Consider the following 27,300-nt stretch of genomic DNA (forward strand, 5'->3'; position numbering starts at 1 on the left):
ATCCCAGGACTCCATGATATCGCTCCATTATAAAGAGATTGCATTCCCTTTAACCTGTGCTCATTTTAGGTATACATAAAAGCTAGCCCCATACATTATTTCAGATAGGACCAGAGTAAAAGCACGCTGAGAACAAAGAATGTTAGCTAGATTAGCCTGCAATTCCTCATGATCACCAGCAAGCCACGCAGCTCTGGTCAAGGAAGCTTCCGTCAACCAGGTGACCATTCACCCTTTAACACAATCTGCTGCTGTGACTGAAACTGGGAGATGCAACTTACTAAATATCTGTGAATCCTTGAGTGAAATAGACCCCTGTGTGTACTGTACTCTACACTGCCTGTGTCCAGCCCACCAAGATAATAATAGTATCTCTATCTCAGGAGGGTGGTGTGTGCTCATATGGGCTGCTTGGTAGAATCGCAGGTTCAGGATTTCTCTTTTTCTTTGGTTGATGCATATAAAAAACAGCAGCCAAATAAAAAACATAAGACAGGTGGGGTTTTTATACTTCTGAGATGTTTATTTCTCATACTTTTTTTTCTTCTTCAGGATTACAAAAAAACCCCAAAACAAAACAAAACAAAAAAAAAAACACACAACTAAAAAAAAAAAAACACACAACTAAAACCCTGCCCAGTCACTTGATTTAAGCGCAAGGGAGATTTCCTAATGCTCTGCATTCTGAAGACAGGAGCGAGGACACTGACACCGCAGGCCTGAAGTAAAGCACAGTTCGTTTCTAGAGTAAGCACAATCACTGTTTTATTTCTGATTATTTTCCAACACAGTCTCCTATTTGACTTGTGCTTTAGTCATGTTGCTCATGCCAACTATCTCCCCTGGACAGAGGAGAGAGCCAGCACTAGCTGTAAGCCATGCACAGGAACCTGATAGAAAGTCTCAGTGTATACAAGTGTATCAAAATACTCTAAATCTGCTTTTCATAAAACTCCAATTGACCTTTTTTTTTTTTTTTTAATAAAGACTTCCCTATAATGTAATAATCATCAACTACAGGATAAAGCTAAATGCACATTGCTCTTATTTATTTATTTAATTATTACTGCACTCTGATCCCATTCATCGTTACGCAAATACCACAAAAATGAAAGCTTTTGCAAAACTTTAGCAGAACGGAGAAAAAATAGCGAGATGATTGAGCATCGGGCTTGGAATTCCCTATTCCCCTTGTGCATGATCATCGTCTTCCTTTTGAATACTTGTCCTGAGCAGTTCAGAAAGCTGCTTTTTGTTTAATACTAGAACAATGACGTGCTTAAGATCACCACCCATCACCCCACAGCGTGAATTTATATACTTATTTTTTGTTTTTTGGTGCTTATAATACATTCAATGGACATTTCAACAGGCACAGTTCAAAAGCTGTATTTAATGTTTCACTTAAATAAGAGAGAATGCGCTGCTATGAAACATAATGAATAAATGGAGGATGGAACAGCGCAAAACAGGCTACTGCATAAAAACACAACTCTGAAACTCCATATTGAAAATGGATCAATAACACAAAAAACCCCCCAAAGAAACACAATAGTAACATGATTTATGATTTATAGATCAACCCTGGAGTCTCTCTCATTTATACATCCACCCTGGAGTCTCTCTCATTTATATATCTACCCTGGAGTCTCTCTCATTTATACATCCACCCTGGAGTCTCTCTCATTTATATATCCACCCTGGAGTCTCTCTCATTTACATATCCACCCTGGAGTCTCTCTCATTTATATATCCACCCTGGAGTCTCTCTCATTTATATATCCACCCTGGAGTCTCTCTCATTTATATATCTACCCTGGAGTCTCTTCATCCACACTTCTTCACAGAAGTTTAAATTTCCCTTTATAAAAGGTTCCCACAGTAAACTTGCACGGTCACATTGCAGTGTTCCCATGCTGTCCCCATGATTAAACTACGGTTTACCATACTGTTCTGGGCTTTACAATGTTTACCTATGCATTACTATACTTTCACTGTGCTTTATCACACTCTGCAATGCTTTTACTCTGGGAAACTTTTATAAGGGTCTAAACACACTTATTGTTCACCTATAAATGTAGACCAGCTATATTATTACAAGCTATTTAACAGAAAAATGCAGTGTTACTCAAGTTAACCGTTCTGACCTGAACTGTGGACGAGCAGACTCATCATCATCATATAACTCCTGATCTAGAGCAACGAACCTGATCTGCAGCTCTGAGAGCCTGAAATAATAATAATAAAATAATAATAATACAAAAAAACATAACTGAATGGCTGAACTCTGGGTAAACTCTCTCAGAAAAAAAAACTAAAAAGGATATTCACAACATTACTAAATTCTGATGAGAACACAGAGTCTGAATCTGAAACTCAACTGCTTAAAACAGTTCATAAGTGGAAAACCATGAGCCCTTTGGAGAAGACCTACAGTGGATAACAATGCCCTCTGTGTAATATTTTCCCACTACAGCTCGCATATATATTAAAGCATAGCAACACCAAATTTAAGCTCTAAATAAAAAGGTTTAATAAATACATATATATCCGTATATGTATATACATTGTATGTATATATTTCTGTGTGCATCGTAAAAACTTTTAAAAACTTTTGCAAGACTATACAGTGCACCTGCCTCCCCCCCTCGGCGAGGCACGATGATTTACAAGGGGAGGCAACAATGATTGTACAAGCTAGATCAAATCCGAGTTAGAGAGAGTGAACCTTTCTTTGTGATAAGAGTCAGTTCCTTCCACACATACTCCGTGCTTTGGAAATTTCAAGCAAGTCCTTTTTTGTTTCATATCAAAGAGTCCAGCAGCAGCAACAGCAGCAGCAGCAACAGCGGGGTTGCAGTTGTCCCAGCCAGGACAGGCTGCTGGCTCTCGCTCCCCGAGATTCGCTCTTGCCATCCTGGGAGGCGGCAGTGTTTTCACAGGGCAGTGGAGGTGAGCTTCTTCATCCCTCTCCGCTGGGCCAGGGTAGAGCAGCCCACTGACTCGAGCACCGGAGACATGGGGTTGCGGTTCAGAGCGGAGTACGTAGCAGCCATGGCACCCTGATAAGAAACACAAGGAATACAGATCAAACACATGGTACGACCACATGTACGAACCCGCAAGCGAGCGCCTTAACCACTATGCTGAAGAGGGGTCAGGCTTGTCTGCACTCGTCTCATCTCACCGACGGGTCACAATTCAGAACGGCAGTGCAGCACACAACACCCAGTCCTTGAGCACAATGCCTGTTTCAATTGCAGGGGCAGGTCTTTGTTCCATCCATGTTTTAACAAAGTGTCAAAATGAACAAAACAGCAGTTACACATGTTAAACCTGGAGTGGCATGAGAAAATATCCTAGACTGCAAACCATGCAAGTGAATGTGGTCATGCAATGTAGAGATGTGTATTCACCGACGACAGAGAAACTGTAGGAAAGTGCAATTAAACAGAAGATATTGTGCATCTATGAAAATCCAGGGAGCGGTTCCAACATCACGATCGGAGCAGCATTACTGAAACCCTTAAGAGGGTACTGCAGAGTCAATATTTGCTTTAAAAGACAGTCTGGAGAGGGGTAATAAATCATTCATTTCCACGACTGCACACAGCACATCAAAACCGGAAACTGCTTTTAGCAAATTTGTACCCCCTCAGATCTTTGCATTGGAGCTCAGATTCCCCACATCTTTGCACTGGAGCTCCCCCCCATACGAGGAGTACGAATAGGAAGCCTTACCTTTACCAAGTGCGGCGCGTCCTGCCTGTTGAGCTGGTACTGAGGCAGCCGGTCCCTGTGCACTATCCAGGGGTGACGCAGAACCTGTGCTGCTGTCAGCCTCTGGTGAGGGTCAACGTGAAGCATCCTGGATACCAGATCCTGGGCAACAAAACAAATAGCACTGCTATCCAATAGCGCTGGGACAAACCAGGGGTTTAATCTTCCATTTTGTTTAATTTCTTTTTCCTATCAAAATCCGAGTATTCTTTAAATTTTGAAATAACTGGAAACAAAATATAATTTGTATCATATTATAGTAAAAATAAAATATTTTGTGGGTAAAACAAGCCTGTTAGCACATCTAATTACCCATTAATGAAAAGAGAGTAATACTCTTGTGTCCAGTAGAATGCATTTTTTTTTTTATTTCAGGCTTGCATTGGATTCCTTTTTGACTCTGTGATTAATAACTTGGTTGTATGAATGAATACCCAGTGATGTTTTTGTTAGAAAATGCATTTGCACTTGGTTACCTTTGCCTCGTTGGAGACTGAGTTCCAATAGCCTCCGGTGAGAGAAAACTTGCCGCTGCCTATTCGAGCCAGAATCTCTTCTGGGGTATCTTCAGGGCCATTAGCAAACGGGGTGAACCTACATGCAACAGAAACCGAGAACAATCAGACAGCACTAACTTCTTAAGCATACACAATACCCCCCAGCAAGCTCTGGGACACTGCTTGCTGCTGGCTACATACCCTCCTGCAGGAGAAGACCTTCTGTTCATGATCCACCTAGGCATGCCTTACCAAAAAATGACTGAAAAAGCACTTTTGGATTTCTTAAGCACCACCTGCACGACTGATGCTTCGCTAATATTCGCAGTTTATAAAGAAGGGAAGATCCAAATGCATTTCAAGAGACTAAATCGAAATTTAGGCTGGCATAGATTAATGAAACTATTAGCAAATGTTCTACAAGCCTCCCACGATAAAAAAAAAAAAAATGGAATGTAAATAAACGGATCAGAGGCTTGACATTTTAAAAGGCAAGCCCTTGTGTTCGACTCACAATGTTTTACAGCTTTGCTCTGCCTACATTGATTGCACAAGAGACACAGAGTCATCTTTCTAACTGGCATACTCTAAAAGTACCAGATGGGATCTCAGAAAGAGGATTATTTAATGAGTTGCTTCATAAAACGTTGTTGTGCTGTAGAATCGACTTCAAATCTCAGATGCATGTTTCTCCCATTGCTGTCTGCACAGCCATGGCGCTGAACAGCTCTGGCACTCTTCTGCGGCCTTCTCATTCTCCAGTAATCCTGCACACCAGAGCAAGCAGCTGTCAAGGTACAAACCTACCCTGTGATCATCGTGTATAGCAGCACACCCAAGCTCCAGATGTCACATGCAGCATCATATCCTTGTTTCTTTAAAACCTGCAGAAACAAACACATAAAATCAGAAGGTTATTATCAGTGCCCCACTTGTGTTAACACAGTAACCCAGGTCTAATAACGATATGCCACATTTCCACCTGCACCTAACCAGTCTGTAAAACTCAATCTTAAACGTGCGAGACTAACTTCACAGACATGAAATATTACCTCTGGAGCCACGAAGTTAGCTGTATAGCAGGGAGTCATTAGCAGACCGTTCTCTGCCCGCAGCTGCTTTGCAAAGCCGAAGTCGCAAATTCGAATGGATTCTGGATTCCCCGATTCATCCATGTAAAGAATGTTGCTGGGCTTGAGGTCTCTGTGCACTACCTATAGAGAGGGAATCGAATAAGCAGACACCACTCAGTGAATCAGTCCCTTAAAATCAGCCGCTGTTCATTCAGTAATGAACCAGTGCACAGCTGCGGACTGCAGAGAGAAGATGTACAGAAATAAACCAAGATGTATTCAGTGTGCGCCGACAATCAATCTGGATAAAAGATTAAAATGCAGTTAAATCAGAGCTGGTTTAAAATAATCACAAAGCACACTTTTGACTGCTGTGGGGATACGTGCTCCATCTAGATTAGTTTGTTTTCTTGTGCAATAGTACTATAGAAGCTAATCTCAAGAAGTCATGAATCATTTCTCCTCGCTTTCCCAGAATTATCACCACACTTGATGTTTTATTTATTCAGTTTTTCTTTTGGACAAGTGAGTTCTAACAGCCGCTCTTCATCCCCACGTTCCCCTGGGACTCGGACCACCTTGCTCTCTTACTTCCTGGAGACCTGGCCTTACCATGTGTTTGTCTCTTTGATCCCTCAATTTCCTTTGGCAAACTCATGATTAAAGCAACCATTAGAATTATCCTGGTAGTCAAAACAACCCTCTTTCCGCCCCTAGGCCTCCCTGGTGGCCTTTCTGTAGATTTGGAGCCGACAGAAAAGGAATGCTGGCATTGAGCTCTTCAGCTGCCAAAACACATTGTTTCGTTGGCAGAGTGAGAAGGGTGTGTCTGAAACAGGACTTCATAAATGAAACCAGTTTTACAATAGGTCCCTCTGCTACACCCACATGGGAGTGTTTCCACTCTCACCTCTTTAGATTAAAACTCTCCCTAAATGTCAGAAACTGTTAACAAAATCTTAACCTTTTCAACTCCGCTGGTTTATGAGAATGAGTGTACTTATAAACGCACACGTTTGAAGAAACACTTTTCCCTAATTTAGTTTTTTGTATGTTTTCCTTTAGATTTCTGACAGCGCGCTCCGACGTTCGGGATGGTTCACAAGGACAGAAACGTACCCCCTGCATATGAAGGTACTCCACGGTTTTTGAAATGGTGTAGAGGACAGCGCTGGCTTCTCTCTCAGAAAAGAACTTCTGCCTGAGAATCTTGTCCAGAAGTTCCCCTCCTTTCATGAGCTCCGTCACCAAGTACACAACCTTCCCGTCATCATAAACCTAGCAACAAGAGATTGAAAAAAAATAGTAACTAGCTTTAAATACAAATGTGATGTTATTATAGTTGTTCAATTCAACACAAGTGTGGGAATGGCAATTGAAAGTACGCATTCCACCAATGTCACTCAATGCAAAGTAGGGGCACCTAATTAGCTTTTATTCATGCAATCTCAATATGCGCTTATGAACATTAACAATGCTAAATTATAAAATATCCACATAAAAAAGGAAGTAAAACCACACATAGGTCACAATGGCCTTTGTGTTTAGCGTTAAAAGTAACTACGGGTATTCTGTTGTACTGGGGCATTACCCTGCATTATATTAACCACCTATCTGTGGTGATCCTGGTAATACCCCTAAAAATAATTGCTTAATGAAATCCAGATGGATTCCCTGGTACTATAGCTTACCCTGGCAGAGTATAGGTTGATCAAATCAACCCTGAAGTGTTTCTATACCTATACTTTAAGTATTAAGTATCAAAAGCTTGTTTTTTTTTCAGCCTGCTGAATTAGTTTGTGGAGGGAGAACTCATTTCTGACAAATCCGTGCCTTGCATCTCTAAAACCATTCTGCATGCTTTAAGACAACAAATTGGCTACAACTCTGTTGTTTGCAGCTAATCTGAAAAGTCACAGTCAGCTCTCCGGGAATCACAGTACAAAGTGCTTTTAATTAACTCAAATGTCAAGGATTTACTTGCAACGCCAGGAGATGTGAATCTCACACCAGGGAACTCATTTCAAAATGTTCAGCAGGGTCCAGTTCTTCAATGATAGCCAGTAGCCTTAATGCCACTGCGAGAGGGAGCACAGCGTACTGCACAATAAAACAAATGAGCCTTCCTTTGTCCGCCGGCAGCGTTTCATCAGTCAGCCAGTGTAACGTTACTATCTCAGCTCCACAAACTTCATTACTAGATTCACTCTTTCCTGCCGTCTCAACATTCACCCCGTGTTCCTTTGCAGAAATGAATTGACTCGCAGGTCTAGATGCAAGGTAAATCGGCTTTAGTTGATAAGCAGTGGTTGGGGACTTTTTAGCTCCTGCGTTTCCTGAAATTAGCTTCAGCCATTGGGGATAGCAGATACCAAAGTTTAAAGTTACCAAATTGCTTTTATTATTAAAGGCTGCAGTTGCTTTCTCCTGTCATCGTGATGTGCAGATATAACGAACAGAAGGATTTAGTTTGAACAAGCTCTTAAGATTAAAACTTGAACTGTAATCAAATGCATTGTGTTTTATTGCGTGACTTGTTAAAACGATGCGGTTTTGCTGCCAGCACTTCTGTCTGTTGACCCTCGTCCTTCCTAAGGAAACTTTAGTGAAATGCGTGTAATGAAATACGCACTTACGTCCTTGAGAGTGATGATATTGGGATGCTGCCCATATCGCAGCAAGATCTCAATCTCCTCTGAAGGGTCTCTCTTGCTCTTATTAATGATCTACAAGAAAGAAAGTTCATTGAAACAAGATTGAGAACACCGCCGTTTCACTGAGAAAACAAAAAAGATTTCTTTGAATGAAATGGGATACTGGCTGTGAAGTTAAACTGCTGGGTGCACGGGTTCATAGACTCAATCAAGAAGAGACTGGAAAAAATACAAAAGCAAAGGCATCCTTTTTATGCACATGGATTATTACCTGGTGAAAGATGCTATAGTAACCCGTTTAAAAGCTGATACAATTACTGTCAGGAGATAAAGCTATTAAAGTCACTTCAGACAGCACAGGAAAGCCAGTGAGAAGGATCTCCGCTTTACTTTAAAGCTAATGCACTGGGTGCTAATCTCAGCCACTGTACTACAAAACCCATATTGTTCAGATCCGGTATAATGTATTATTACACCTGTAAATATACCAAGCCAGACAGCAACAGGTAATAAAAAGCAGATCCTTGTTGCCCCTTTAGTTCAGCCTTTACCTTCACTGCATATTCCATGTTGGAAGTCTTGTTGACACAGCGCTTGCAGATGGAGTAGGAGCCCACGCCAATGTCTTCCTTCACATCGTACCCGTCCGTGAACTGCATGTTGTTTCTCTGCAGCTGCTCAATGCAACACAAAACAGAGCTTAGAAAATCCTCAGCAAATGACAGGAATTCTCTATTGTACATGAGTCAATTTCTTAATGTTTCTGTCAGCTGATACAGTACAGTTAAGTCTAAGTAAAGTCTGAACAGGTTTAGATAATGCTGTTTGCCCAGAACACACTGTTTTCTGTGATTGCAAAATAGCAATAGCAGTCAATCAGGATCTTTAAATTGAAGCTCTTTTTAGTTACATTTTTGGTAATTAAAGAATTATATTTTGTAACAAATAACCAATTTGTCCTGGCCAAACATTTTCAAAAGCAAAAGTCCAATATATTTTAGGTTGTTTTCATTGCAAAAGTGATTGCCTTGTGTTGAAAACGTGATTATCAATGTAATAAACTGCGTCCCCGTGGTTTCAGTGCGTGTTGATTGCACAATATTGAAGCAGTATGGACAGGGTCTAGCGCAGAGAGAGTACCAGTAGTGTCAGAGAGCAGCAGTCAAAAAGCGTCCCTTCATTTCATGTTGCTGTTGCCTGTCCAACTTCCTCATGCAAGGGTAACAATGAAAAAGAAGGGCCGTTGTTTGAGCGCTGCTCCAGCTCTCATGTACCGTATACTATGAAACAGAAATGAATAAATATATTGTTGCTGGGCAGAACTGATTTTCACGGATTTATTTCTTAATTACCGCTACTGGAACAAATCCTTTAAAAATCGGTGTACTTTTTCAGCCTATTCTAATTCAGCTCCAATAAACAGCTAAGAGCTGGAACATATCTCAGGACTGTGATTGAAACAGTAAACACGTGGTTTGACAAGGTCCTAGAATGAAAGCGCTGGCCATGAACACCACTGCAATACACCACTTCACTTTTCATATTTCCAAACACATTATTAGTTCAGACTATCTGTATTCAGAGATAGCATACAGCATACACAACCCAATCAATCAATCAATCAATCAAGTCTACACAAGCGGCATTGTTATCCTCCTGGGATCTAGTAATGTGACAGTCAAACCAGGGACAGAGAAGCAAGGCATATTTCCTAAAGGGAAACCGATATACAAGAGCCTCACATGGTTACAAGAGGAGTTGAGGATCTCTGTGAATTGCAATTATAAAAACCACTTAATTCCCTGGCAACCAGCATCATTTTAGGAGATTCAAACATAAATTCACAGAGATATTTAAAACAGATAAAAGCCTGCTCCTCTGTCACTCTTGAACATGCAGTGACATCAGCACATTAGTACAACTGATGGTGAATGGGAGAACAGCAAGGAACAGACGGGAGTGAGTGGTAAATAAAATACCAGGAAAGTAGTTTATCATTCATGTTGCAGCGGGATCATCAAATCATGCCAAAATGATTTGATAGTTATGATTGAAGAGAACATTAGGAACAACTCTCCCTGTATAGAATTGTCTAATCATATGCCAATATGATACGCCAGTGCAAAAGCAATGGGAAATGCCTAGAAAAACATCCAACAGCAGTGTAATTGAATTTCCCCCAAAATTTCAATTACATGGTCAATTGAAAAATCTTCACTGTGTTAGTCTATGGACACTGGTTAATTTACGTGAATGCTCCCAAGACAAAGGCAACAGGCCTCTGCACAGGAACTGGGGCACCACAGCTCAGAGAGTTTGCATGCAACAGCACAGCCTGTCAGTGAAACACATGAAGCAGCTCTTAGTATGATTAGCAGAGACCCATTGTGCTTACCTGTGCAACGGAGTTCACATTTGTGGTCTGCATTGGTTGGTTTTCTTCCTCTGAGGTAATGGCAACAAAACTGAACCCACGAAACAACTGGTGCGCATTAGCACTCGGGGGAATACCCGGGGAATCTGGAAATGAAGGGAAAAAAAATCAAAGAAACGCAAATTGAGCTCTAAACCACTTCACATTCACATGACATAACAGCAGCCTTTAAATGCAGCACTTTTACCATAAGCCTGGATAAACCTGCAGGTGTTGATGGAATTTGCATGGTCCTTAATGCGGTTGGAACTATTGCAGTAGAACCTGTCATATCCGATTATGTGTGTGAGAGAGAGAGAGAGACATATCTATCGATCTATCTCAGAGGGAGTCGTTATACTACATTGTAGTTGCTTTATTAATGTCTGGGCATTACATATGAACCGTGTCGGGTACTTCAGGTGTGTCAAAGTCCAAAGCATGGTACTTCACATATACTATACTAATGAAAATCTGAGAGAATTATTGCAGAACAAGGCACTGTAATACAGGATTTGGCAAGCGTGCACACAAACACAAACTGGCTTTGGAGGCCGGAAAAAAAAATAAAAAAATCTTGTTCCAGCTTTTTAAAGGTACAGTAATGGGTAGCTACGTGAAGTGTAAAATGTGAAACTGAATTCCAAAATGCTCTTTTTTTTAAATCTATTCTGTCCTGCTAAGGGTTGATTGTACTGGTACTGTTACAAAAGCCAACCACTTGCTTTCGTACCTTTTGGGGTTTTTGCTGTGAATTCTGGATCAAAATAAAATGTGTCATCTGGTCTGCTTGTAGCTGGCTTAAAAGGGGGATGAAGTTCTCTTCTGAACAATTTCTAAAATACAAAAACACACAAACAAATTCAATTAACATAAAAGGACAATATTATATATAGAGATCACGCACCTGAGAAACATGAGAAATACACAAGTACAATATTATATATAGAGATCACGCACCTGAGAAACATGGAAAATACACAAGTACAATATTATATATAGAGATCACACACCTGAGAAACATGGGAAACACACCATGGGTTTTTAGCTTGATGACTGAAATCTCCTAGAAACTTTTGATTCTATCCTTGAAGAAATGATATCAAGCACGCAGCACCACAGGCCTATGAAAACAACAAGTACCCTGCCTCAGCCGTTCCTGCTGCAATGCAAGCCCCCCCCTCCCAGATCTCTGCCATGCACTCAACAGAACACATTTCTACACACAGCTGCCTGGGCCTGCTTTGAGCAAACAGGCGGATGAGGACTGATTCCAAGGAAGGCGTAATGCATACAAATGTCCACTGTCCCCGCTTTCAACACCAGAGAGATCAAACCCCTTTCCATTAGAATGCACTTACGTTCCAGTCTATCGTGGAGAAGAACTGATGTCTCTTAATTTCTTCCACTCCATCCGTCCCAGCGCCTGAGTAATTGCAGAACAAAACATCATAAAAAGGTAATGGGACAGGGAAAATAGACTACTTGAAGCTACTTCCTCTTTAAGTGTGTGTTTTATCCCATCACACATTTTCCTAAAATGTAATTTCTTACCTGCTGACTGTCCTATTAGGTGTTTTTTTCTGTATGATTCTTTATTGCTGTTTAGTGCTGCACGGACCAGTTATCTGAATGGACTCTCCACAGGTGAGGGTCAATGGAGTTGATTGGGCTGATTTACCATTTCAAGTGAAACAAGTGAAGAAACAGCTGCTGGTTTTGTGTGGCTCGCTGTTCACAGAGTAGAAAAGCAGCAATCATCACAAATCCAGGCAGCTTTCTCTTCACTTGTTTCACTCTGAATGGTGAATTAGCCTGATCAACAGCAATGATCCTCACCTGATTGTCAGCACCGATTCTGTGGAGAGCTCAAGCCTAATAATCTGCCCATGCAATACTACTGCAGACTTGATCAATATGCGCCAGGCTTACTAACTATTCCAGCTTACTATACAGGCCGGATATCAAAGAGGAAATACATTGAATACTAGAAAAGTGCAGAGCCTTGTTTTATGCCAAGGAACTGCAGTCATAAACGGAACATGCACTGGATCTCTTTGGAAGACGCCTCTCTGACAAGGATTAAAAGTCCTGCTACTCAGTCAAGAGCAATTAATCCTGTAATACTATTTCAATTTGATCTTCCACCACTTGTGGTCTTGACTGAATGATGGCCAACTTACAAGACAGACTTACAGTAAAGTCAAAGCTATAGTGAAAACATTTCTCCAATGCATACATCTGCCAGTCCTTAGGCTTTGTTCTGCAGGACCACCACACAGATACTCCACATTAATGTGCTTCTTTTTACAAACTCCCTTGCACAATTGCTAAAGTACATGCTCCAGCATTGCTACAGAGCATGCTTACGATAGGAGGTTTTATCATTATGGTGCAGTACCTAGCCTGTTTGCAGGGTTTCGCTTGAAGAGCATTCGGAGCAGACTCTGTGCCTCTGAACTCAAAAACTGCGGCATGCCCAGCTTCGCCCTGCAATGAGAAGAACATGACACTGGTAGTAGAGAACAAGACAGTTGGATTACTACTGGATGCCAGAAAGCGTTGATACATCCTAAACATGTACTAGATCCGCAAACTGGACGCTATGCAGCGTGGCATCAAAAAGAATGAGCTAAAATGCTAAATTTATGCAAAAATATAAAAGCTCTTTAGTTTATTCAGATTTCAGGCCAAAAGCTCTAGACAAACAAGGCAGGAGTGAAAAGGTGCAAACGTATCAGGCAGCTCAACAGCATCCTCACCGCTGAGCTGAGTGTGTGGATATAGCACAAGTTTACAATTTATGAACTACTGCTGGTCTACGCACCTGCAAAATACTACCTGTTGGACGCTATCCTTAACTACTTGAAAATAGGGGATAGCATTCATAGGATCAGTACACTGGGCTCCACACTGTACAGCAGATTGTTTTGCATAAAAAAAAACAAAAAAACTGTAGACTGTAGAGTACTACTTCTTATTGTTTTTGGTGACCATTTAAAATGAGATATGATCATTCATTAAACCAGATGCTGTTTAAAAATGTTTCCTACTTACTTGAGAATCATAGTCATGGTTTCTTTTCTGTCTTTCCCTTGGAATGGCAATGTACCCGTAAGCATCTCAAACTGGAAACAGATCAGAAGCACTAGTTAAATATTGCACCATGGATAAGAACGGGCAGTGCCCTCAACCGTGCAGCAGGCATCTAAAGCATCCTTTAAGAATTCATTCAATTTGACTTAATAGAATTCTAACCAAACTGATACAAATACTGCGACAGCTATCTTAAAGGACACTGAAAAAGACATTGGCTGCCAGAATCTACTCTCACTATATGATCTGAATGTTTACGCTATGGATGCATTGTTCTAGTTCAGCGTGTGCACAATGCACACATAAAGCCGGTCCCGACAGTGTCAGAGCGCTGTGCAATTATGAAGAAAAATACAATTCTTGCACACATGAAGCCGGTCCCGACAGTGTCAGAGCGCTGTGCATTGTTCTAGTTCAGCGTGTGCACAATGCACACATGAAGCCGGTCCCGACAGTGTCAGAGCGCTGTGCATTGTTCTAGTTCAGCGTGTGCACAATGCACACATGAAGCCGGTCCCGACAGTGTCAGAGCGCTGTGCATTGTTCTAGTTCAGCGTGTGCACAATGCACACATGAAGCCGGTCCCGACAGTGTCAGAGCGCTGTGCATTGTTCTAGTTCAGCGTGTGCACAATGCACACATGAAGCCGGTCCCGACAGTGTCAGAGCGCTGTGCATTGTTCTAGTTCAGCGTGTGCACAATGCACACATGAAGCCGGTCCCGACAGTGTCAGAGCGCTGTGCATTGTTCTAGTTCAGCGTGTGCACAATGCACACATGAAGCCGGTCCCGACAGTGTCAGAGCGCTGTGCATTGTTCTAGTTCAGCGTGTGCACAATGCACACATGAAGCCGGTCCCGACAGTGTCAGAGCGCTGTGCATTGTTCTAGTTCAGTGTGTGCACAATCACCATGAGGACTCCGAAGGACCACCAGTCTGCGCTCTGAGAGTGTCCTCGCCGGTTCACCACCTCCGGAGCCATGTACTCCACAGTGCCGCAGAACGAATAGGCCTTCTTCTCGTGGTCAATAGACTCTTTACTCAACCCAAAGTCTGAAAACAAATAAACTGCAGTTATGCGTCTCATCAACTGGACTGTTTATTGCTCTGGTTATGTAATGAATCATTGTCTCAGCCCATTGAATTGAATGGAAAGGCGAGGGATGGACGTGAACCTCAAACCACACTAAACAGTAAGCTTTGCAGTGGAGAGGCAAGTACGGCTCTTAGGCTGATGTCAATATTATTAACTCATCAGCCGCTAGGAGGAGATCCATTACAGATGAATTAGAAAAACACTAAGATATCTAACACCACACACACACACATACATACATATACATATATATTAGAACAGTCTTTCATTTGCAAGCTACCTAGCTTGAGGCTATGTTAATATCTCTTAATATTCTCTAATGTTACATACCTGTTAATTTTATATGTCCTTCTTCATCAAGCAAAATACTGAAAAGATATCAACAGTATTGGTTACAGACCCTGGAAATCTCAAACACACACACAAAAAAACAACCCAGCCAGTTCTATATTATAGAATCAAAGAAGAAATGCATCTTGAAAATAAAATACGGGTTACAACTCAATTTGAGATAGTTTCATTTATTTTTAAGATATTTAAGTTTTAAAGCAAAACACATGTTTTTAATTTCATTAGATGGCTGTACGACACAAACATTTATTAGGAGACAACCCAAAATAAACACTCACTACGACTGATTTATTACACAACACAAGAAATACTTTTAATACACGAAAGACTGAAAATCTCATTTAAAGTGGGATTCAATTAAATTACACTGGCATGGAGACGAAAAAACTAATTTTATTAAAAAGAAATCAGCATTCAAATGGGAAATGTATGGGTATGGTGGATGAAAATTAATTTTTTAGAATATTACTGAAAATATTTAACATCACAGAGTATTCTGTATGAAGGTTATACATTATGTATTTGTATTAAGAGCCGTGGGCTTTGAAATACTGAATATAAATGATTGATTGATTAATTGATTGATTGACAGAGTTCCCCAGGAGTACAGGGATTTATTCGAGCTGTCTTACTTTTCTGGTTTGAGATCTCTGTAGATAATTCCAAGACTGTGCAGATGATCTAACGCTAGTGCCAGCTCAGCAAGGTAGTACTTGACATCTTCCTCAGTGAACATGACCTTTCAGAGGAGGAAAAACCCACGAGTTATTAAACAAGACACAGCTGCAGCACAACGCAATGGAGAAGGGCCCTCGACATCTCCATGTGGAATCAGGAAGAAAACAACACTGGGACTGGGTGCTCATTAGAAAAATATGTGTGGCTACAAGGAATAGAAAAAAGACATAGCATAGCGGTTTGATCCATTCCTGTTTTTACTATGGGTTTAATAGGACACACCTGTGCATGTTAACTATACACTGTGGCTAATCAAGCTTGCAGTAAAATTGGAATGGGTGAAACTGCTGTACAATAGGAGCCTTATTAACACCTCTGGTGTACCATAGATGGTCAATAATACAGTCTGACTTCCTTCCAAGCTATTGTAAAAAATATAAGCTGCTCACAAATCAACACATGAAGAGAGATGTCACTCTGTTAAAATACTGCAAGAAATAAAATTCTTGCAAGAAATAATACAAGGATAACAACAATCCAATCTAGTTCTAAATTTTATCACTGAACAAACAGGAAGCTTGTCCGAGGATAAGAAGAGAAAGCATGGTCCAAAGACACGTACGCTGCTATTCACAAGACACACAACATGAAACGCTCTGAATGCAGCTTGTATAGAAAATGTGCACAGTGGGATCACAATAAACTACAGCATGCCATTATGAAATAATACAAATACATTTTCTTTAAAAAGGAAGGCGCACAACTACACTCTGCACAAGTTGCACGCAATGTGTGAAATCCACACGATTTGCAAGGAAAGTACTTTGACTTTTTCAGTAGATGTGATGCTGCTGGTACGTTGTGATAATGCCCACTTCCTTGATGTTGACTACATCAGCACTGCGTGTTGCAACGTCACTCAGTCTGTGCAGGAGCACCTGTGACTATGGTGTCATCATGGAAGCCTGAAGGATTTATTCTCGGCTCAGTATGCAATCAGCCAAGATAAATTTAAAGCCGACTGCATTTAATAAGATTTCCATACCTCCTGGTCTTGGTTAATTCCTGAACGCTTAATCTCGCTGCTGTCTTGTGTAAAGCCTCTGGGGCACTGTTGCTTGTTTTGCATCTTTATTGAAGCAGGTTTTTATAATACAGGGGAAAGGAATACAGAGCAGAGAACCTGAACAGCATTAGAATACTTTAAAAAAAAAAGTCACAGCCAGAAATGTTATTAAGATTGTTCTTTTATCACCTCTTTGGATAATCGTGTAAACAAGTCTCCCCCTCTGAGGAAGTCCAGGATGAGATAGAGCTTTCCTTCAGTCTGAAAAGCTTCAAAAGAAAATAAGAGTTATTAAAAACTGAGGTAATCCTAAGCAGCAAAAAGAGTAACAGTAAAACCAGCAGCAATTAAAAGGCAATGCAGTATTCACACCAGCCTCACCCCGTGCACGGTTTCAGAACTACCTTTAATTAAGTCTATTATTGAAATGATCAAGAGCCAGGAGTTCGATGCTAAATTGTTTGTTCCCCCCTTATTCAGTAGGTGTATGAGTAACCCTACAGATATTCCTGCTATGATGGGCAGTGTGATGATCGGTTAATTCCATGCAGGGTCTGACTGTTCAAACACTTGGCACCCGGTCATTTTAATAATATACCTAAACAAGGGAGGTTGTGAGACCCAGGAAAAGTTGCAGAGCTACTTTAAAACCCTGCAAGGCAAAAATGACCCAGGAGGGGACAAGTTTTTTGATTGTCACTGGTTAAGTATAAGTATAAAGTTAGCACAAGCACTGAATAGTAACTATATATCTATTTTTTTTTAACAGGGTACAGTCAAAATATATGATCACGTAATACTAACCATAGTGTAGTTTTACAATGAAAGGATGATTCACTTCCACCAGTATATCACGCTCCATTTTTGTCCGAACACGATCTCGAACTGAAATGAAAAATCGAATGCTGGGAATATTTTAAAGTTTAATGTCTTTCAACACAAACTGTTTTTGGCATGATTATTTATACACACACCTGTCTTTCAAGTCAATAACTGGTTTTCTACCCCATTTAAGATTTCACCTTTTCCTTTTGACACAGTGATTTCAAAAGATCTACAGCGCAGTGTCCTTCTTGACACCCACTGGAAAATCTCTACAACAAAACCCTGCAGTTCCTCTTTCAGTATGCCAGCAACAGGGCTTCTGGGCAAGGACGTGATCTTGACCGGAAGACGATATGAAGCCAGCATCGATTTGAAGAGGGTGCAGTAAACCATACAGAATGAAAGCACTTTTGACGGAACTGGAACCAGGTATTAAAAAAACAAAACAAAACAAAACAAAAACAAAAAAAAACTGTATGTTTGCTTTGGCAAATATTCATAAACTGTTCTATGCAAGACAGATAGAGGCTGGTTTGATCAAACTCTGATACTCTGCTGGCATAAGCCTCAGCTGGATTTTAGAGCATTTTAAAGTACCATGAAATCCACCTGGACTGCATCAAACACCTATTTAATGGTCAGTCCTGGCATAACCATGAATAAGTGTCTGAATCGCCAGTACTGTAATATTCTCTCTTTTTGTAGTCTACTATCTGCAGTTAGAGCTCTGTAGAGGTGAAGGAAGGTAGCTTTAGGTGTTACACAGTTTCTGTGGCGCACCAACGCAGAACCCTTGGGTTTAAATAATAATAATCGCAACAGCAGCAACAACAAAGCTCCTCTTTTCTGACGCTGTAATCAGGAGCCATGGTTAAGAGACCATGCTGTCTGTGTTCTGGCCTTTAATGGGAATACAAGTGCAAGCAGAAGCCAGGGTATGAGCAGCCAAGCAGGAGAAATGCATCCTGCTTTTCCTAGACAGGTGCCCTATGATCTTGAAACAGGAATCTCAGAACGTGCCCTGGGAGAATCGCAACACACACACACACGGGTTTGAACCCTGGCCTCCCAAGGTGAAAAACTAGTATGAGCATCGGGCCTCATGCCAATTAGAAAGTTAAGCAGAAGCGAGAAGTTTCTGGCTGAGTCAGTTTTAACCTTACTGGGGTCTTCGGAGTTCAAGAAGATACTTGGTAAAGCCACTAGCTCTCTGAGTGTATTTGAGTCCCTCAGGAACTGATGTCAGAAAATAAAAATAGAGGAGCCTGGTGGATAGGCTGTGGTAGCCATGTGATACCAAGGTCGAGGAAGCGTCATTTACCTGACAAAAGCATACTTTATTTAGATCAAAAAAGAATCAGAATTTCAACATGAACAGAAGGTCACCCTTTTTCTGTACTGTTATATCTGACTCACTGTTCTTCAGAACAAGAACTGAATCACTGTGAACAACAATCCTCACCAGCAGTGCTGCAAAATAGCTTAGTCATAATCAACTATAATAATAATAATAATAATAATAATGAAAATGTCAGGGACCATTCTACCCAGCAAGGCAATACTGTGCATGAACACCATTTACGTGTTCCATTTAAAACGACAGATGTGTACTAAAAAAAAAAAAAAAAAAAAAAGGTTCATTCCACCTTGCAGAACATCATTCATGGCACAGAAAATCCACTGAGACTCCCTATTATACCTGGCAGTACTGGTTCAGTTTCATAGAGTCATTACAGTACACTGTACTGGCTCACTCTGGGCAGCAATTTCATCAGAATCCACGCAAGTCTGGCTCAAAACTGAACGATGCTCATCTGCTACTACCGTGGAGGTCACAGCTGACAGGCAAACACACAAAGTGAATTATGGGATGGCGTGTCTGATTACCTAGACTGTTTGTCAGTTCCGCAGTTAAGAGTGCTGGATAAAGAATAATCATATAGCTATCCTGGAAGGCTATGTATCTGTGTAAAAACGCTGGATTTCTGGGTTACCTTTTAGAGTAGCCTTTTTAAGCACCTTCATTGCATACAGCTGCCCAGCGTCTGGTCCTGTAACCTTTCTCACCAGAAACACCTGTGGGGAAGAATTATGCAATGGGTTAATTAAAGAGAACAGATACAAGGGACACTCACACTGCTGTCCTGAATGGTGTGACTTTGCAGAAAAAAAAGTCAATATTTCCTTCTTCCTGGTACCATATATCTTCTAGAAGACCGTGTGAGAGAGTCTGACACAGGACCAGTGTAACAGCTGTGTTTTGTAGTATAACGGTTATATCTCCCCATTAGTTTCCAGTCTTTGAGTTTAACATATTTTCTACAAAACTAAACAGCGTTTTCCTTATTTCTTCCTCCAACTTGCCCAAAGTGTTTTTTGTTTTTATTTATTTATTTTTTTAAATTATTTTTTTAACTTGCTTCCAGCTGGTAATCTGGATTGAGATTATATGTATTTTAGCTCAAAGGAGCCAGCTACCGAACGTTTCAAAATGCTGTACAAATCTTTCTCAAGGGAGCATATGAATCAAAACACTGGAGGTATTTATAGTTTTTTGCATGATGCATGACAATGACTTGTTATTGTTATATATATATATATATATATATATATATATATATATATATATATATATATATATATATATATATATATATATATTTATGAACCTAACTCGGATCTTTTATTTAACATCATGTAATCAAATAAACTACAAAATTACATTTTGATATATAAGCAAAATTAGTTAATTCTATAGGGTGATGCAAAATGTTTGGCCATAGCTGTATATCCAAAAGCGTTACTTTCTTCTTGTGACACTGATGTCATATTGAACACAGATTACACCGTCTGTCTCGGAATCTGAACCTTTGCTTTCACTGCCAAAGCAGTAAATCTGTCTGGCCCTGAGATCATCTCTGACTCAATGAAGCTCTTCAACAGGAGGACAGCAGGTTCTTTAAGCCTGTGCCACACAATCACAGACAAAAGGACTGGGGTTTTAGAAGAGAATTACTGCACACTAAACCAGAGCAGTTCGGAGTCAGACTAACTACAATTTCATAACGGACTATAAAACCTAGCAAATTAACAAAGGGATTCAGCTGTGTGGTTTGCAGAACTGTGCCAGGGAACGTGCAGCAGTTTAAACAAATTCCACGTTTTCATCATTTTCATCATTCATTTTTGTTCAGTGAAACCACAATTACCTGAACCCTGATTATCCGAACACCTCTGTTGTCCAACCAGCCTCTACATAACCTGCCTTGTTGTGTGCAGAGTTCTCTACCCTGCTGTCACAGAAAGTGTGCTAACCAGCCCGCAATCTCTGGTACTTCCAGTACATCGCAGTGCTGCATGTTATGTTATGTTATTAAAAGGTAAGGGGGTTGTATCGGGCATATTTAGGAGGGTTAAGCAATTTCAGCCCTGGCCCCAGTGTTTTTGGTTAAAAGGTTTTACAGTATGGAGTATTCAATCTGATCCCAGCGTTTGTATTAATTAAATATCACTTCCCGCGTGGTCGTTGTTAGCTGGAAGTTGCTTGGACATTCCTGGGTGCACTCCACGCTGCACAGTCACTGCGGGGTTTCCCAAAACCACTCAAACTCATGAAACAAGACTGAATGGACCCTAAACTGTAACCCTTTCCTCTGGTGATTTGCTTCCTCTGCGCCACCGACACTAAATAAGAGAGCTGATCATCTCCACAGACTGTTGCATGAAGCTCTCAGGTTACAGTGACAGTCATCACTCGTTTGTGTAACTGTTTCAGGGGCAGTGCTTCTTCCACGGTCTGTTAGATTTGACTTTGACGCAATGCACGATAGAACAATAAGATGTAGTGGAATATTCTGAAATCTGGCTTTTTTTTTTTTTTATTGGCTTCGAGATTTCTAAAAATCAGTGGAATGTGGAGTCTCACACTTTGCAGGGGGATACCTTCCTCTGTCAGCCCAACACACACACCACACACACACACACACACACACACACACACACACACACACACACAGAGAGAGAGAGAGAGAGAGAGAGAGAGAGAGGAAACTGTCCCGGTGCATCTGCAGACAGCCCTACCTTCCCAAAGGAGCCCTGACCCAGGACCTTGCGCAGCTCAAACTGTCGCGGATCCCCTTTCTCGTGGCCCTCCTTCACGTGGTGCGTGATTGTAATTTCTTTCATGTTCCCTTCATCCTGGCCATGGAAGAAAACAGGAAAAAAGTTTTAGACTTAGTGTAGCGAGGAACATGGTGTTTGAAAGTTTAAATACTTCCAGATATATCTGCATAACGTTGACCTGAAACAAAGTAAAAAATGAGTACTAGATTATAGTAGACAAAACTGAAAACGAACTCGGTATCCCATGAAATTACCTTTAAAAAAAAAAACAACGGAGCTATATTATTTTAGTTAGTGACAGTTTGATCATTCACCAAATCGTATACAGCACACATACCTTCACAATGGCAACAAATTACTTTAATTGAGGTCACCGTTACAATTAAACTGGCTTCAAACTGAAAGCAGTTGAACGATCACAATTATTGTCTCTAACATATAATCGCAATTTCTTGGAATTGGGAATTGATTTTAAAGAGAGGAAGTGACCCCAGCCCGGGTGCACTGTGAGTGCGCTGGGAGGGTAGGGAGTGTGAAGTGTTCAGCAGGCAGGAGGAGGATGTGCGTATGACAGCTCCCACATAATCGCCTTGCTGCCCTCACACCAGCATCATCAGGTGGGAGTGGAGAGGTGGTGACTCAGAAAAGTGCTCTTCATGCCAGTTTCACTTGTTAACTCTTCACAAGCCTCCCCTTTGTCAGACTGCTGTGCGGTTTTTCTCCGATATTTCTCCTACAATAAATATAGAATAACGGGATCCAATAATAAAGTACTGTATGTACCTTAAACCTCAAACCGGAGTTAACATTTTTTGCTATAAAGTCAGTTGGTTTTCAATACACAGCATGTTCATTGTGCTTGTATTTTTTCTCTAAACTGGTTATTTCTTTACACCTGGCAGGATTACCAGACCCTGATTAGGGTTAACCTACTGAACTGTTACTTTAGGCACCATAGTCTGAGATTAGTGCTGATCAGCATCTGTGAAAAGTACTGACCCTATGACATTCTAAAATAAAACCTACCAAAATAAATGAATAGATCGAATTTAAAACACACAAAGAACATACTACACATGTTTATCTCAAGATTAAGTCCAACTACAGGGATGGAGATAAGGCTCCTATTGCATAGCAGTTTCACCCATTCCAGGTTTTAATATGAGCTTGAATAGCCACAGTGTACAGGTAACAAGCTCAGGTGTGTCTATTATTAAACTCACAGTAAAACCATCTGTGAACTACAGATCTTTATTTTGACTACAAGTGTGTATTTAATTTATTTATTTTGAATACCCTTGTAGAAGACTAAACGGTACACTCTACCCCTGAGGCAGTGATTGAAGTAAATCTCACTTTGACATTTAGTCATTTAAATTCCACATGAGAGAAAAGGGCTGTGCAAAAGCAAGCAGTGAAAAAGCTCTTCCGATGCACTGGGCTACATTACACTACGATTCACCCCGCCCAGTCAGTGACGCCATGTGTTATTGCTAATAGGGATTATTTCTAAGGGGATAGCATTTTCCTCAGGAGGGTGAAGCATGTCTCTACTCCGACAGTAGCTATTTTTTTTTTTTGCATCTTTAATATTACTGAATGCAGTAAAATGAAAAGACACAGATTATGAAATCCAACACTTCTTGCTGTAGCAAGCATTATCTCCAGCGTTTAAGCTGTATCAGCCGATTTGGCATTTGGAAATGCGTAGCTGACATTTTATATACAGTACTTGAATGACAGACTCCAAACAGTTTTGCAAAAACAAGTAGAAACAGACAGCCAGAAATAGCTTTTGCACAAGGTGCAGTCTTGGAACTCTACACAGCACAGCACATTATGAATCACTTATCAATTTCAGACAGAAAGAAGAAAACAACCAATAATGCTGCAAAGTCGTTGTACTGTGTGCCTTCAAATACATTTTCTGCTCCACATTCCATGAAATAAAAAGGTAATGGTACAATTCAAATTAGGTCTACATTTGAGAAAAAAAGAAAAGAAAAATGATAATTTCCTATGCAATAACCAGTTATTAAACTAATTCAGCAAATGCACAGTTGTTCCTCTTTTAAATTCACAACATTGAAGTATATGCGCTCTCAACACTAAAAGAATGAGAGATCAGAAAAGGACAATTACAAAGCGATGCATGCAGCTTTCTCTCTCTTTCTCTCTCTGTCCTGTTTTGCAAAGAACAATACCTGTGTTCCACACGATGAGCGCACAGGGGCCGCTGCAATGCTCCTGTCCATTCTTTTTAATCCTATAGGCAGTTCATGCTGTTTGCATTCTGCCAGTAAGGCAAACATCCTTTTTTGAAAAGAGCTGCCAATTGACCCAATTACTCCAGACACTGGGAAGGTATCAGGACAGGTTATGCATGGCACAGCAGAGAAACCCAAAGTACAGGCCTGCAGAGGAAAGTGCTTTGAGAAGTGAAGCAGACAGCAGTCCTGATGCACGCGCTCTAGTGACTAATCCTGTTGCATGCACTGCACGAGCACAGTTCATGTAATTTCAATTCAAAAGGCAGCTGTCAAAGGGAAGTCCGATCCCAGGGATAGCTGAATTACAGTACACCTCCTCCATGAACCACCCTGAAAAATGAAACACTGTTCTAGTTACAACGAGTGCATCTAACGAGGTTTGTATGAGAACATGTATCTATGTACTGTCTAGACACACACCTATATTTTGCTAGTGATGAACGGTTTACAGCGGTGTTCATTTAATTTAAAAGGGTGCTGGAAAACGGGCACAAGGGATGAAAAGAGGCAATTTGCTGTAAGATACCTTGAGCTACAGTACCAGTCACAAGTAGATCATCATACATCCACCGTGTGTGTGTGTGTGTAATATACATTTATACACACACACACGCACACGCACGCACGCACGCACGCACGCACGCACGCACACACACACACACACACACACAGCTGTGCAAGTCTTAGACATGTTGCATTTTTCTACTCTGATGTATCATGAGCATCAACAATTTCCTCAAAGCCTCCACTGGTGTTTTCTACTATTACAACAGCCTTGACTTACATAAACAAGGCCAATCTTTCAGTGGAACAGCTTGCGTCACTCGATTTTCAAGGTGTGGTATCCAAAGCATAAACAACAAGTACAGAGAAACATCATCTGGAAATTAAAACCCAGGACTGGAAGACCCAAAAAGCTGTCTAGCAAGGATGAGCAATGAAGACAATATCCTTATTATAGAAAGAAGACAAGCGTTGAATTAACAGAACTGTTAGAAGGCACAGGTGTCGTTGTCCATCCATCAACAGTCCAAAGCACCTTAGAAATTGGACTACGGAACAATGGTCAAATTATGTTAATTCAGAACTAAACTTGAAACCATCTGACACGTTTATGCATGTACTGTGTGTACATTTGTAAAGGTTTCTTACCTATAATTATGATGCATTCAACACTATAGTACAGCTCCTCAATGCAGAGGCTCTGCTTGGTCTGCTGTTTATTGTACTGGATTTCAACAGGGCACCCTGCTCTACAGGGTTATGGGTACAAATGCTGAATGTTGTAATGGATTCTTATAGAATAGCAAACACTCTGCGCCAGTGCAACAATACAGAGCAGCAACAGCCTCTACGTGCGCCTCGAAAACTATCTTTGATTGCATGCCTATGAACACAACACACACATGGGCTCACACATATGGGCACACAAGTACAGACAAGCAGACAGACAGAAAGATACAATCACACACAGTCAGACAGACAGGCGCACACACAACAGCAGCCTTATAAGGCTAGCCAAGCGACTCGGTGGCATTTATAAAAAATGCAAGCATGTGGAAAAAAAATGCAAATAAATGACCTTCAGTTAATGGCTTTCAGAGCAAATGTCAAACTGGTTGAATGTTGTTTTTTTAATTTTTTTAATTCACTGGTCAAAACCCATATCAACAGCAACAAAATAATATTTATCAGTTTTATAACTATTTACTACAGAATATAGAACTGTAACATTTACTTTTATAAAATCTGTAATGCTGTCAGTCTATGATGCCGGTACCCAAACTACAGAGATGTCGTACGACCCAGGTACTTGAAATGCATTGCTGAAAAAGAGTCACATGAATGCAAATACTGACCCAACATTAAGAGCAGCACTCCTGACCCCTGCATACTGTACATGGCTTCTGAAATCTTAAAAGCGTTATTGTTCCTGCACTACCTTGACCTTCTACAGCAGGAATACCAATTCTAATTATAAACCAGGGCAACCGAGAACCTGGACACTGAACTGCTGTAAGAAAATCCAAACATTCCACTGTTAAAAGAACAGAACAATGAAACAACATTTATAATAAAATATATATGGTGTGGCTCTCAAGTAAGTTTACTTTTCTGAAATACATTTTTAACAGCACACAAGCACTTCGTTCCAGTGTTTCAGCTTTGGGGGGAAGGGGTGGAAGCAAGGAAAAAAGATAACAATAAAATAGCTGACAAACTTGTCTTAACACACAATGTTTTCTGACATATGCAAAACAATGCAAAAGGACCTGATGAAAAACAAAAACAGTGTATCGGAGACATTCCATACAGCAGTGGGACCAAACCACAGTCATAACCACCTATAGCTGCAAGTACCAGCAAGTCTGTTTGGCTCCCAGAGCGAGATAACAATGTAAAAACTACCAAGTACTGGGGAATGCAAATAAATAGCAGTGTTCCGACGCCTTATTGAGACCCTGGGAGCAGCTCAGTATCTTCCTAAAACTAGGTAAACCGCTTGTAAAGCAAGGACCACTTCAATGTAACCTGCATGGGGACTGCATTATATCCCAGTGCAAAGTAAGCAAAAAGCACATGCTCAAATAGAAAACCACATGGAGGTTAATTTATGTATAATATTTGCATTTTTCGAAAACAAAAAAGCATACTATAAACACACACACACACATATTGTGTATCAGCTTTTTATGAATTCATTTTTTTCCAATGAAATCTCAGGGATAAATTTTTTGTACTTTTCCGTTTTTCAGTATGCAATCTATAACAAAGCAGACGTCAGAACAAGCACATTTTTTTTGTGTTTTGTTTTCTCTTCACCTGTGCAGACGGTGCCTCTGAACCAAGTCAAGTGATTGGCGGAGAGAGAGAGAGAGAGAGAGAGAGAGAGGCGGTGCCTCAAGTCTCAGACCCCTGCTCCTCTCTCTCAAGTCCACAGGAGAGAGGAGAGAGAGAGAGAGAGAGAGAGAGAGAGAGAGAGAGAGAGAGAGAGAGAGAGAGAGAGAGAGAGAGAGAGAGAGTTGTGCTTGTTTTCTTTTAAGGAAAATTACGGGAGAGGAAAGTCTAGAGTTCATCAACAAGGGAAAGAAAGGGTTGCCATGCTTTGTAAAATTTTCCAGTACATCCCCTTTGTGTGAACTTGATGTTTTTTTTCCAATTTAAGGGAATGAGCCAATGAATACAAGAGGGTGGGGCAGCTTACTTCCATCCAAACTAAATCAGGAGTCCAGCCAGAAGGGTTGCAAAGGCCTCGGTGTCCGACAGCAGTCTAGATCGGGGAACACTATCATCTACCACACTGAAAAGTGCAATGAGTGGGGTAGGGTCAGTGGGCACTTGTAAGGTTTGAGAAAGGGTCTCAAAGACAGAGGGGCGTC

General features: G+C 40.7%; 1 protein-coding gene across 1 annotated transcript in view; it reads right to left on the bottom strand.

Annotated features, from left to right (window-relative positions):
• Window positions 1-2,840: 2,840 nt before the first annotated feature.
• The window catches only part of LOC121302926 (ribosomal protein S6 kinase alpha-3), a 53,060-nt gene continuing 28,600 nt past the window's right edge, over window positions 2,841-27,300 (bottom strand). Inside the window, exons 4-23 of the mRNA XM_041233282.1 lie at window positions 21,609-21,725; window positions 19,523-19,604; window positions 17,508-17,588; window positions 16,893-16,972; window positions 15,592-15,698; window positions 14,939-14,976; window positions 14,423-14,565; window positions 13,475-13,545; window positions 12,819-12,907; window positions 11,779-11,843; window positions 11,151-11,253; window positions 10,400-10,524; window positions 8,556-8,678; window positions 7,987-8,076; window positions 6,470-6,628; window positions 5,330-5,491; window positions 5,085-5,161; window positions 4,257-4,374; window positions 3,742-3,882; window positions 2,841-3,062 (exon numbers count right to left, since the gene is read on the bottom strand). Coding sequence (XP_041089216.1) covers window positions 2,937-3,062; window positions 3,742-3,882; window positions 4,257-4,374; window positions 5,085-5,161; window positions 5,330-5,491; window positions 6,470-6,628; window positions 7,987-8,076; window positions 8,556-8,678; window positions 10,400-10,524; window positions 11,151-11,253; window positions 11,779-11,843; window positions 12,819-12,907; window positions 13,475-13,545; window positions 14,423-14,565; window positions 14,939-14,976; window positions 15,592-15,698; window positions 16,893-16,972; window positions 17,508-17,588; window positions 19,523-19,604; window positions 21,609-21,725 — 2,097 coding nt within the window. The 3' untranslated portion in view covers window positions 2,841-2,936. The remainder of the gene's footprint in view (window positions 3,063-3,741; window positions 3,883-4,256; window positions 4,375-5,084; window positions 5,162-5,329; window positions 5,492-6,469; window positions 6,629-7,986; window positions 8,077-8,555; window positions 8,679-10,399; window positions 10,525-11,150; window positions 11,254-11,778; window positions 11,844-12,818; window positions 12,908-13,474; window positions 13,546-14,422; window positions 14,566-14,938; window positions 14,977-15,591; window positions 15,699-16,892; window positions 16,973-17,507; window positions 17,589-19,522; window positions 19,605-21,608; window positions 21,726-27,300) is intronic.

The sequence above is a fragment of the Polyodon spathula genome, chromosome 30, assembly GCF_017654505.1.
Source record: "Polyodon spathula isolate WHYD16114869_AA chromosome 30, ASM1765450v1, whole genome shotgun sequence".
NCBI classification, from domain to species: Eukaryota; Metazoa; Chordata; class Actinopteri; order Acipenseriformes; family Polyodontidae; genus Polyodon; species Polyodon spathula.